At 44.6% G+C, this 13,119-nt stretch overlaps 1 protein-coding gene across 7 annotated transcripts in view; it reads right to left on the bottom strand.

Moving 5' to 3' along the window:
* Positions 1-13,119, bottom strand: part of HNF4A (hepatocyte nuclear factor 4 alpha) — a 31,349-nt gene continuing 18,230 nt past the window's right edge. The window contains exons 6-12 of one of the 7 annotated variants that reach the window (XM_083446988.1): positions 12,397-12,484; positions 10,081-10,236; positions 9,116-9,352; positions 7,930-8,055; positions 5,895-7,340; positions 2,233-2,302; positions 1-834 (exon numbers count right to left, since the gene is read on the bottom strand). In XM_083446988.1, the coding sequence (XP_083303114.1) occupies positions 7,198-7,340; positions 7,930-8,055; positions 9,116-9,352; positions 10,081-10,236; positions 12,397-12,484 (750 nt within the window). In that variant the 3' untranslated portion in view covers positions 1-834; positions 2,233-2,302; positions 5,895-7,197. Of the gene's footprint in view, positions 3,352-4,171; positions 7,341-7,929; positions 8,056-9,115; positions 9,353-10,080; positions 10,237-12,396; positions 12,485-13,119 lie in introns of all 7 variants that reach the window. The other 6 variants (XM_083446989.1, XM_083446990.1, XM_083446984.1 and 3 more) reach the window with 6 other exon arrangements.

Below are 13,119 nucleotides of genomic sequence, written 5' to 3'. Positions count from 1 at the left end.
TGAAAGGTTAGAAAACATTTTGTATTTATTTTTCTTTAAAACACTAATAAAAGAAATACAGCTCTCTCTTTTCCATTGGAAGGCAGTAGTCAACAAACATTAATGTACCATACTAAAAGATTTCTGGCATGTAGTAAATCTACACCCCAAATACCTTCTTCCAGCTATCCCTACGTATAGGAAATGTTGCTGCAGCTGGAAAAACAATCCTGTAATTTACACTATTCACATTCAATTTTGCAATTACATATAATCAATATGATTTACACAATAATTTAGGGGGGGATGATTTGACCCATCATTACAATAAATTACATAGCACAACACAGTCGTGTCTGGCAAACGTTAGAATACTTTGACACCCGAGGTCTGCTGGAAGGGTGTTTATTTTTGCATATGAAGTAAAGGGACTAATCCCTACGCAGGTGTAAATGAGATGACCTCACTTAATATCCACTGGTCCGTTTATTCCAGTCAAGGATCCTGACTGAGGTCTTTTTTTTTTTTTTGGCAGTTGGAACTATTCTTACAAGGAGACAACTCCACAGAATTTGCAAAACAGCTAATATTTTCCCCGAACTATAATCCCAGTTCTTGAATTCAAAGGGATGGCACTCGCTTATTATCTATCTTCTACAGCAGTGTCTTTCCAATTGTTCCAAGGAACCCCATGATACTTTGACAAAAAAATATGCAGTGATGAACATAACTCCCAGGAAAGAGGGATGGCACCTTTGGTCATAGCTCAGTGGCTTGGGCCCATGCTATGCAATCACACAGAGAGGTCTCAACTTCAATCTTTGGCACTGTCATCTTAAAGAATCTCAGAAGCAGCTGCAGCAGAAAAGCAACTTCATTAGTTCGCCCCTTCTGATCTTTCCCTGTCCTGCACACCGGGGGTGGATATAGGGTATGTTCTCAATCGACATAGGGTGATAGGCACAATAAGGTCTAGTCTGTGGTGAGGAATCTCCAATTTGCGGGGCAGTACAGTGGTACCTCAGGTTAAGAACTTAATTCGTTCCGGAGGTCCGTACTTAACCTGAAACTGTTCTTAAGCTGAAGCACCACTTTAGCTAATGGGGTCTCCTGTTGCTGCCGCGCAGCCGGAGCCCTATTTCTGTTCTCATCCTGAAGCAAAGTTCTTAACCTGAAGCACTATTTCTGGGTTAGTGGAGTCTGTAACCTGAAGCGTGTGTAACCTGAGGTACTACTGTATTGGACCTCCAGGAGTTAAACTTTGGTCTGTGAGACTACTTTTAAAAAACCACACCCACCTGCCAATCAGCTGGCATCACTCTGATGAGGGGTAACACCCAGGGCTTTTTTTCAGCCAAACTCAGTTCCGGCACCTCTCAGGTGGGCGCCATTGCTGTTCTAAAAGAACAAGCAAGGCGTTCATGGTGAGTTCCAGCACCTCTTTTCTAAAAAAATAGCACTGGTGAAATCAGCTAGAACGTGCAGGGGGTGTTGGTTTTAGGAACTGGAGCAAGACTGAAATCCTCAGTTTGGTTGCCTGCAAACCAGAGGTTCAAAGAGCAGCACAGGCTGTTTGCAAAAAGGCTTTCAAGTAGCCTCAAACAGTGCTTTAAAGCCCCAACAGTTCAGGCTAGTGTGTACCCTATTTGATCTGTTTGCACCCTAGGGCATTTCCTCATTCTTCAAACCCTCTGCAATACACAGGGATTCAGTGGCAGATGTACAGAGAGTTCCTTAGCAGAAGGGGTTCCCCAAAGACAGAAAATCTGAAATCCACCAGTGAGTATATAACACAAACAGTTCTATTTCCCAGTCAGTGCCCTTTTTGGAAAGTTGGTCTTTCTTTTCTCAGCCATGACATGCAATAATGAAGCAGATGATCAGCAGAGAGTGCTGTGCTCATCCTTCCAAGGGAACAGAGGAAGGTAACCTTTTATTATTAATAATAATAATAATTTATTATTTATACCCCGCCCATCTGGCTGGGCTTCCCCAGCCACTCTGGGCGGCTTCAAACAAAATATTAAAATACCATAACGCATCAAACATTAAAAGCTTCCCTAAAGAGGGCTGCCTTCCGATGTCTTCTAAAAGTCTGAATAATAATAATAATTTATTGAGTTCAGGTCACTGGTCAATCTGCTTCAGTATTGTCTACACTGACTGACAGCTGTTCTCCAAGCTTTCAGATATGTATCATTTCCATGTCTACCTGGGGAAGTTATGAATGTGCTCTCCCACTGAGCTACATACCTTCAGCCCCAACATTTGAAGATTATTATGGTCTGCCTGCATTCTGGACACATTAAATTGAATGTTTCTTCTGTAAAATTAAGGGACATGTCAGCAAGAGAAAGCAGATGAGCGCAGGACATCATTGGATAATGAATATTGAATTTGGACTTTGGGAAAGATTCTGGTTTACAACTTCTTTCTCAAATCCAACACTTCAGAATATCTGTACACTCAGGCCTTTTTCTCAGCTGGAACTTGCAGGAACTCAGTTCCGGCACCTCTCAGGTGGGCGCCATTGCCGTTATAAAAGAAAAGGGGGGCATTCATGGGGGCACCTCTTTTTCTAGAAAAATAGCACTGTGTACACGTTTGGAGATGGTTATCCCAAGATAAACTTTACTCTGGTCTGCACGTACTCCAAGGAATCCAAATAAGTTTCAGACACCCTTCCTTGCTAGCTGCCTTGGCTCCTAACCTTGAGAGGCATCATATCTGGTGTTGCAGAACGAGACTTTAATTATTCTATTTCCATTAACTTTCTCTGGCTGGAACAGTTTACAGCTGAGGACTCAGGACAGACAAGGACACGGAGTGCAGTCTATTCCCTGGTGCACCATGAGAGATGGAGAGAAAATGGAGGCTCTGGCACTGAAATGTAGCCACACAGAAGTCAGAAAAACAGCTGAAGGGAGAAACTTGATCCTGGATGTTGAGAATAAGGCATTCAATAGAGGAGGCTCTGTTATCTGCATGGCAGGCAGAAGTTCAACTGGTGAACTCCATACCACATACAATGGTAAGGCAAAGAGCCTTCTCTGTGGTGGCACCTTCCTCACCTTGGAGATTAGGCAGGTACCAAGTGTCAGATGCTTCCAGCATGCTTTTAAAAGTCATTGATTTGCTCAGGCATTTCCAGACAATTTTGGCCAGTTTTTAGATTTTAGCACCTTGTTCGTCAAACTCACAGATGACACCAAACTGAGAAGGGTAGCTAATGCTGCAGAAGACAGAATCATAATTCAAAATGACCTTAACAGATCGGAGAACTGGGCTCAAGCTAACAAAATGAATTTCAATAGGGACCAATGTAAGGTTCTGCACTTAGGCAGGAAGAACCAGATATAGGATGAGGGACACCTGGCTTACTAGCAGTACATGTGAAAATGACCTAGGGGTTTTGGTGGACCACAAGCTTAACATGAGTCAACAGTGGGATGCGGCAGGGAAAAAAACTAAGGCTATTCTAGGTTGCGTCAACAGAAATATAGTGTCCAGATTAAGGGAAGTAATATTCTGCCTTGGTCAGACCACACCTGGAATACTGTGTCCAATTCTGGGCACAATTTAAGAAGGATGTTGACAAGCTGGAACGTGCACAGAGGAAGGAAGCCCAGATGATGATCAAGGGTCTGGAAACCAAGCCTTATGAGGAGCGCTTGAAGGAGGTAGGTATGCTTAGGATAAGAGGAGACTGAGAGGAGATACGATAGCCAACTTCAAATATCTTAAGAGCTGTCACATGGAAGAGGGAACAAGCTTGTTTTCTCCTGCTCTGGGGGGTAGGACTCGAACCAATGGCTTCAAGTTACAAGAAAGGATATTCCAACTAAACACCAGGAAGAACTTTCTGGCAGTAAGAGCTGTTCAGCAGTGGAACGGTCTCCCCTGGGAAGCCGTGGACTCTCCATCCTTGGAGGTTTTCAAGCAGAGGTTGGATGGCCATGTGTCTTGGATACTTTAGGTGAGATCCCTGCATTGCAGGGGGTTGGACTAGATGACCCTTGGGGTCCCTTCTAACTCTACAATTCTATGATAGTATTTGACTGATATATTTTATTATTTGTTGCTGTTATTTTTTGTGGTTGCAAATTGCTTTGGTACTCTCTGGAGTGAAATACAGTAAAGAAATAGTTCTATAAAATAAAATAAATAAGTATTTTCAGCAGCCACCCCGGGCTATTTCTGAGATGGAACAACCACCACGAGCCACCAATGTGGTATCTGCATGTACTAGTGTGTCCACCAGAACTTCCTATGGTGTTTTTGGAAGGCCTCAGTGAATATCCCCTCAAAAATCCAGGACACAAAGGACCGTTTGCTCTTCCTGCCTCTCCTACATCGAACACATACCTTTAAACATGGCCACATTTCATTGGATGCCGGGACTAGTCACCCACCCTCCCACTTGTTTGAAATTTAAGAGACTGCAGAGGACTTCCCTCTGTGTCCGAGTGTGGCAATGGAAGATGGAAGTGCATTTTTTCCATTGATGGGGCAGGGACAACATCACATTACTTTGTGGCTCTGCCTCTTTTTCTGCTCTTTTAGCTGTGGGTGCCACTTTGTGTGACATGTCACACCCTTGTGAATTTTGCAATTGGGACCCACAGCGCTTTCTCAAAATTCCCAGTGTGCTCACCAAAGCACCAAAAGGCTGGCAACTCTTAAGTTTCCTTTAAAGAATTTGTAATTTCACCCTATAATTTTCTGGGCAGGGGAAGTCACCTCATCGGGATTCTTGCATCTCTGAAATTGTCTTATGGATGAGGCCTGCCTTCTCCAAGAAACAGGTAATTTTACTCATCAGAGAAGAATTCAACTATTGTTATGCTTATCCTGAGATAAAAGAAGCAAATCACGAGCCCCTGATCTTTTCAGTAGCCTTTGATTCTCTTTCAACTTCAGTTTCTTACTTGCTCCTTGAATGTGCTAAATAAATCAGTTTGAGGAAAAATCAGGGCTTCTTAACTGAGAATAACTGATGGTGTAAACATGCCCCCGGGGTGTGGTTCAGTGTGCAGATAATGGCATTTCTCAGCTGTGTTTTAAATACCAAGGAAATTCCACAGTAGTCAACATACAGTGATACCTCTGGTTAAGAACTTAATTCGTTCTGGAGGTCCATTCTTAACCTGAAACTGTTCTTAACCTGAGGTACCACTTTAGCTAATGGGGCCTCCTGCTGTGCCACTGCCGCACAATTTCTGTTCTCATCCTGAAGCAAAGTTCTTAACCCAAGGTACTATTTCTGGTTTAGCGGAGTCTGTAACCCGAAGCGTCTGTAACCTGAGGTACCACTGTATATCACATGTGGTGTCGGCGTGACTTTGGCCTAACTGCTTAGATTGAATTAAAAAATTATCCTCACACAGAACAAGTCCAAGCCCTCATGCTTGCTGAGGTAAAATTTTAAAATGGGAAAGTAAGTTAATTTCCTTTTGACATCTCATCGGATCTAGGGCATTTTTAAAAGATTGTCAGCTGTATATTCATTGGAATGAGGTCCCCAATTCTTGTATTTAGGGGAGGATCGATGACTCAGTAGCAGAGCACATGCCTTGCATTCAGAGGGTCTCAGGTCCAATTCCCAACATCTCTAATTAAAAGGGTCTCTAGCTGTGGGATTGGGAAATATGTCTGCATCAGGCTTGCAGCATAATACTAGGCTGGAGAGGCCGATGGTCTGACTCTGTATACGGCAGTCTATGTTGCGTTCCTATGAGCTGCCACACACAGTGGGTGCATCAAGATGGCTGCCACTCACAACTGGGAATACTACCCAAGGGGCACGGCAGCAAGGGCTTAAGATCAGGTAGAAACTTTGCATCTAGAGGAGATGGTTTGCATCACAGTGCAGTCAGCGTGAATTCTGGCAAAAAGTGCACTTGGCCCATGCTGACCTGGCTTATCAACCTCCTTGGCAGCGCCTAGGCCTAGGAGAAAGGTTCGCTGGTGCCAGCCCTGAACCTGCGTCACCTTCAGATCTTCCCCTCATTTGTTCTCCATAATTCCCAACAACGTAGCACCTGGAATCATTATGAATAGGGACGAGAAATGGACGAGGCCGGTAGTGGGTCGCTTGATTAGGAGATTCACCGAAGCAGAGGAATCTGGCATCATTAATGCAACTGAATTATCTCTTGAATGAAGGATGACATTGAAATCGACATTTGTGCAGCACTTCCACATACAGGCATCCCCTCAAATAAAGGGACCCTTGGCTCTGTTGCAGCAAGAAGGCAAATCTCACAGTCTCAACAAGGACTAGACAAATTCAAGGAGGACTACTTTATCAGACATGGGACCTCCATGTGCAGAGACAATGCACATGAGTAGCAAGTGAGGAAAAGAAGAGCATAGCCAAGAGAAGACCATCCACTTTCATGCGTCACTTGTGAGTCCAAGAGGCATCTGGCTGACTGCTGTTTGAAGGAGAGAACGCTGGACTGGATGGATCTTGGTCGGATCCAGCAAGCCATTGCTTTGTTCAAACAAGCTGCTACTTCCTCATAGAAATCACCAGTTACCAGGTGGAAAAAGCACCACCAACTACTTTGGCCACTGAATTCTGTTTATTTCTGAAGATCACTGGAAGCATCTAGTCCTGGCTTCTGCTTCTGCTACTGCCCCAGGCAGTGGAACTGTGGGGAAGGCAATGAAGAGGCTGTACTTCTGCAACATCCGGGTCAAACTTTCTGCCTCTTCCGTAGTGTGGACCACCATGCCTGCTTGGGATTGTCACGAGAGGGCTTGCAGCTATTTAGAGATCTTGCAGTGAAGGTGTTCACCCCTCCCTTTCATTCGGATGCCTTTTTTTAAATAAAAAAAGTTAAGATTTGAAGTGAAATAAACACAATAGCATTGTGTAACTCAGTGGCAGTGATGAAACAAGCATGTCAGTGCAATAGTCAGCTACGTATCTGAAATTTGGGATCTGGCTCTATAGGATAAAGACATCCACCAAGGCTAGTTCATTCGTTCTGCAATGCTCGGGTGCAGATGTTCTCCACAGCCACATGAAGAGTCAGCTTTGGGAAGATGGCTTTCTCCCCATCCAATTTCCAAATAACAATTTGATGCGTTTGTGCCCTGGGATGCCTCTGTGAATATTCAACCTCCAGAGTGATCAAAATGGGAACGAGAAAGGGCTTGTCTCCCTCATCATGGTCTTTGTGGCATCTGATACATTCATTTGGTTGGATGCTAGATGACCTCTTGCTTCGTGATGGCGGGTTGAGGGATTGAACTAGGCTGCTTGGCCACAGTTGCAATGGCCCCAGGAAGCAGTTTGTATTGTTCGGCTCCTGAGCCAGCGGGTGGGGAAGGCTGGGGAGTTTCAGGAGTGGCTGTTGAAAGAAAAAAATTGATGTTTTATATTATATATAAAAGGCATTGTACAGGATCAGTCAGAGTATAAAGGATCACATCAAAAGAAGGTTACCAGTGCAACCCAATGCATGTTTACTTTGAGGTAAATCCTACTGGGTTCAATAGCATTTTCAAGAGTCTTTTCTTTACTTTTGATTAGATGTACATGCCAAATGTTGTTATGTACTTGTGCACTCAGGGAGCCTCTTTAAAAGTGGGAAAATAAAACATTACCCCCTTCTGCTCTTGTCCCATCGATATTAGAAGGCTTTTTTAAAAAACATTTCTTCTTATTCAAACGATGTGTGTTCTCCCTCTTCACATACTCATGTAATCATGTACACCATCCTATGGGGTTTTATTGTGTTTTCTAAAAAGTCTGACTGAGGCTCCTTCCTCTTCCTTTCCTACTGGTGTTAGGGAGAGCAGAGCATTATGGGAGATGTTGCTCCCGTTACTCCGGCAAACTGACAAATCTGCATACTAGCTCCACTTACTCGGTTTACCATGACGCAGAACACAAACGGCACGCCTAGAGAGCTGGTTCTCTTGTGCAGAAATACTCACACAGCTGCCCGTTGTGCATCTGAGCAGGCATTGTGTTGGCCACAATCACGTTCGTCCCCAGGTTCTCCTGGATCAGGTGCGGGTGAAGAGCATGGTGATGAGCGTGAGGTGTGTCACTCGATGACCCTAAATTATATAAATTATTCTAAGTATTGCATAATAAATGGATATAGTTCTTTTTTAAAAAAATAAAAAAATAAAAATGCAGTAAAATGGTTACACGCAAAATTCGATGAAACAGAGAATGCAGCGCAAAGCAATACATAGTGTAACGGTACCAGTTCCAAAGTGGCCCAAAACACCAACAACCCAGCCAGTTTAATTGATTAAAAACCTGAGAAAATAATATAGATTTTTTTTTAACCACCTGACTACAGTGGTACCTCAGGTTAAGAACTTAATTCGTTCTGGAGGTCTGTTGTTAACCTGAAACTGTTCTTAACCTGAGACACCACTTTAGCCAATGGGGCCTCCCGCTGCCACCGCGCCGCCACTATGTGATTTCTGTTCTCATCCTGAAGCAAAGTTCTTAACCCAAGGTACTTTTTCTCGGTTAGCAGAGTCTGTAACCTGAAGCATCTGTAACCTGAAGAGTCTGTAATCCAAGGTACCACTGTATATTATATGAAGCAGGCACCAGGCAAATGTCACTTTACATGTTGTAAAAACACTGGCAGTCTGTACAGGTTTTCCACAGACAGGTCTGTGAGGCTCGTGGGAGAGCTTGATTTGGTAGGAGATTGTGACCTCTGAAATGGAGACTCAGCAGATTAACCTGTCTATCCCCTCTACTGCTATTCCCCTGCAACTTCTCGTTGACTTTGTTTTGAGTCATGTCCACCCTCAGCTGTTTGGCAGACCCAGTTCCCTACAGTACATCCATGAGTTAAATGCACAGGATCCCTGTCCTAAATGGAATTGGGCAACACAAAATGCTTGGATTTTCCAAAGACCCTGAAGCCTGTTGAGGAAAGGTCCAGTAAGCATATCAGGATGAATGCTTGTTGTCATATAACGGCCTCATAAATCGATCGTGACCAGTGCTCTATAAAAAAACGGACATATAACCACTGTGTAAGTTTTGTGTATGCTAATCAGGATAGAGGCTGAATAAGATGGTCATCTGGAGGAGCCCCCGAAATTCAATAGGTAAAAAAACCCCACTTCCTGTAGGGTCAACACTCACCTCCTAGCAGCATCTCCTGCAGAAGGTTGTCAATCTTGGCCATGCCAAAGAGCTTGACAAACTGGATCTGCTCAATCATCTGCCAAGTGATGCTCTGGAGGGTGGGCAGGAGGAGGAGGAGTTCCCCAAAGCGTCCCCGTGAATCATACTGCCGGTCATTGATGTAGTCCTCCAGGCTAACTTGAACTTGGTACCGCATTCGCTTGATCTTGATGGGGTCGCTCAGCCCTTTAGCATCTGGGGGAAACCGTAGGAAATTACGGACTATGGCATTTCTCAAGGAAGATGCAGTTTCAAGTGGGCCAGTCTGGGTCTCCTGAAGCACTTGGTTCCTTACTTTGCTCAAACTCCTTTGTTAGGCACTGGGGAAGGTGTGCCAATTTCATTCTCCTCATCCTGCACTAACACAGACTTTGCATGAGTTCCGATTGTGTAAGAGCAAATAGAGGGACGCTGTGACAACTCCAGCTTATGAAACAGGGTGAACAAAAGCAACACAGGACACCTGTGCCTCAACTAGTTATCTATCATCCTTACCTAGTCCCATTTTAGAGCCATCCAAGATGGCAGCCATCACTACATATTCCAGATTTTAACTATATGTTGTGTGAAGAATTATTTCCTTTTGCCTGTCCTGAATTTCTCCCATTCCGCTTCGCCAAATGTTCTGTGTTCTAGGAGAAGAAAAAACACCTCTCTATTCGCTTTCTCTACTTCCCTCACCTGCACTCATGTTGTTGGGAACCTTACTGAATGGTTCTTATTCGTGAACAAACATTATAGGAGGAACTTGGCCGCGAGGAAGGGCATTGCTAGACAATACAGTCTTATATTCTGCGGAACCTTCATTTTAATTTTGTTCCCCACACATTGTAGAAAAGCAATTCCCCAGCCGTGTTAAAGGGGTTGGGGCATGGAAGCAGCCTCAGGTGCCTCTTCCAAGTTACTGAAAAATCAGCACCTACCTGGATCAAAGAAGATGATGGCTTTCAAACATGCGTATTCGTTTTCGTCAATCTGCAGCTCTTGGAACGTGAGCACTAGCTCATCCAGGATGCGTACAGCCACACGGCTGATCTCCAGCAACTCCGGACAATTACGGGGGATTATGTGGTCATTTCCTGCAGGAGAAGTGTTTGTTTTAGTTAAAACCCAATTCTATCAAAAATCGTCACTGTTCACTACACTCATACCTCGGGTTAAAGTTGCTTCGGGTTGAGAGTTTTTAGGTTGTGTTCCACAGTGACCCGGAAGTAACGGAATGGGTTACGTCCGGGTTTCACCGCTAGCGCATGCGCAGATGCTCAAAATAACATCACACGCATGCGCAGAAGCGGCAAATCGTGACCTGTGCAGACGCAGGTTGTGTTCTGCTCAGGATGCGAACGGGGCTCCAGAACGGATCCCATTCGCATCCAGAGGTACCACTGTATTTGAAATCCACAACCCATTCTTCTTCTTCTTCTTCTTCTTCTTCTTCTTCTTCTTCTTCTTCTTCTTCCGATTTATATCCTGCCCTTCCTCCCAAAGGAGCTTTGGGTGGCATACATAGCAATTTTTTAAAAAACCAACCAAAAGAAATTTGAAAACATTCTAAAAACACTTTAAAACATTCTCAGCCAGCATCTCAGGGTTTCCAGGAACAGTGTATTTCAGCCATCAAGTGCCTGGGTAAATAAAATATCTCACTAGGGAGGGTATTGCACAAACAGGGAACCACCACTGAAAAGGCCCCGCACAGGGCACTGCCAATTAGACATCCCCCAGTGATGGCAACATCAACAAGGCCTTGCCTGCCAATTGTACGATCCAAGATGTCTGGAATTGGGGAAGGAATTTGTTGCGCTATGACATTTTTGTACTGCACTACTATTTTCTTTCAGAGGACAAAGAAGCAGAAGTAGACAATTGGTTCCCCAGTCCACAAAAAGGGTGCTCAGGTTCAAAGAGGACAGGACTTCTGCACCTTTGACAGTAGTGTAGAAAAGGGAGTTTCAACAGATCTAACTAGCATGATATGGATCTTCTGCACTGTTTCTGAAAATACAGGAGCCCTGACTTCTTTTGTATCTGGCCATCCTGATTTTTACTTCCTCTCCCACTGCCCAAAAAATGACTCACTGATATACTCAGGAGGAGTAGCAGCGTGTTTTAAGTCTAAACTGGATCCTAAACATGTTTCTCATCAGCAATTCCACCCTATAAATGGCTTGCGTTGAGCAAATGGATTTTCTACTTCCAAAACCCACCGAAAACATTTTTTAAAAGTTGGATGGGGCCTGTGGGGGTGGGGAGAGTCAGTTTTCAGCCAGTTCAGTCATTGTAAAGTCCCACTGCTGCAATGCTGTGTTGCTTTGCGTGGGTAGCTCAGGCTGGAGACAGAGGGGAGATGGTTCTCTATTTTCCAGAGCTGAAGGCAGGAGAAAGGAACCACAACTCAAAATGTCTACCTATGTCCCACTTTTACCTCTGGTGAAAAGTTCTTGCAAAGTTGGACAAAGGAGTGATGCCTGTTGCAACACACATTCAGCTCTTAAATCACCCTGCCTAAATATACCCTCATGTTATAATGTTTGCTTACAGAACTGTAGAGATAACTGAAAGCCATCGAATCAGGTGTTGGGAACTTTTTTGTACTCGAGGGCCATGCTCCTTTTCAGGGGGCCGCATCCCAGTGTTGGGTGGGGTCAGAGGTAACAGTGGGCAAAGCAACAAATGTGCCCTTTACACCTTTGTGTACAGTAGACTAGTTTCCACACAAACAGAAACACACACACAGAAACACCCACACCACCCAAGCAAGCAAGAAGCATTATCAGAGTTCAATGACACATTCCTGCCTGGCAAAAACATCCAAGGGGGTGGTACAAAACAGGGCTGGTGCGGGCTGTGACTCAGGAGGGTGTGTGGCCTGAGGAGAGTTCCAAGGGCCAAACAGAGAGGGCATTTGGCCCCCGAAAATGAGGTTCCCACCCCTGTGGTAGGTGACAAAGAAACCTGACAAATTACCGTATTTTTCTGTGTATAAAACTATATTTTCCCCTACATTTTTGAAGTTTAAAATAAGGGGTCGTCTTATACACAGACAGTGCATAGTGCATTTTCTCAATTTTGAGTCCCCAAAAATTGGGGGTGTCTTATACAAGGGGGCATCTTATACATGGAAAAATACAGTACATTGCCTGCTTCCTTCCAAACCCCCACGCTGAAAAAAAGCAATACAATACAGTATTTTTAACAGGAGGAGATGGGAGGCATGTTGTTATACGATGCACTTTTACCTAGGAGTAAGATGTCTTTGAATACCATCGACCTCTTGGCGGCTCCCAGTAGCAGGTGCTCCCCTGCATGGGCCCGTAGCAAAGCCACCTGGAGGAACAAAGGCCTATTATTAGAGGGCTGATGCAAGAGGAGGACAGATGGCAGGGCAGAGGGAGACAGAGAGATGATCACCTACAGAAGAAGAGCGCAGAAATTGCAGCTTGCTGAACTACTCCTTTGAAGACCACATGATTGAAAGGATCACAATATAAGCCAGGCATCTAACGTCATGACCCATAAGGGAATTTGTTTTCTATAGGCGGGAACACGACACGGAGGAATAGCAATTCCTGTGGAACTGAAGTCTTCTTAGCTCCTTCCCCTTTCTCTGCTGATGTTTGCCTACACAAGCATCCCAGGCATCACTTACAACAGTAGGCTGGTGAGCACTTCCTGTAAATTCCCACATGGGAAGTACTCACCCTTCTGTTTTTCAGGAACTGGCATAGTATGTCTCATTTTCAACAGGATAAGGGGGGGGCCTCTAAATTGCTCAGTAACGTGGCCTGATTTTTCATCAGCTTCTGGGGACTAGTTCTTGTTGGCGCCCGTCTGTCTCAGGCAATGGAGTGCACCTCCAGTGGTGAAGTCCATCTGCTGCATTAGCAGCACTGAAGTGCCCTCCCCTGGGCGTAAGCCTGGGCAGTGTGTATGGAGATCCTAGGCTGCCTAGATGACAAGAC

Source organism: Podarcis tiliguerta (assembly GCF_965153285.1).
Source record: "Podarcis tiliguerta genome assembly, chromosome: 6".
NCBI classification, from domain to species: Eukaryota; Metazoa; Chordata; class Lepidosauria; order Squamata; family Lacertidae; genus Podarcis; species Podarcis tiliguerta.
This window is presented reverse-complemented; position numbering and strand designations above follow the sequence as displayed.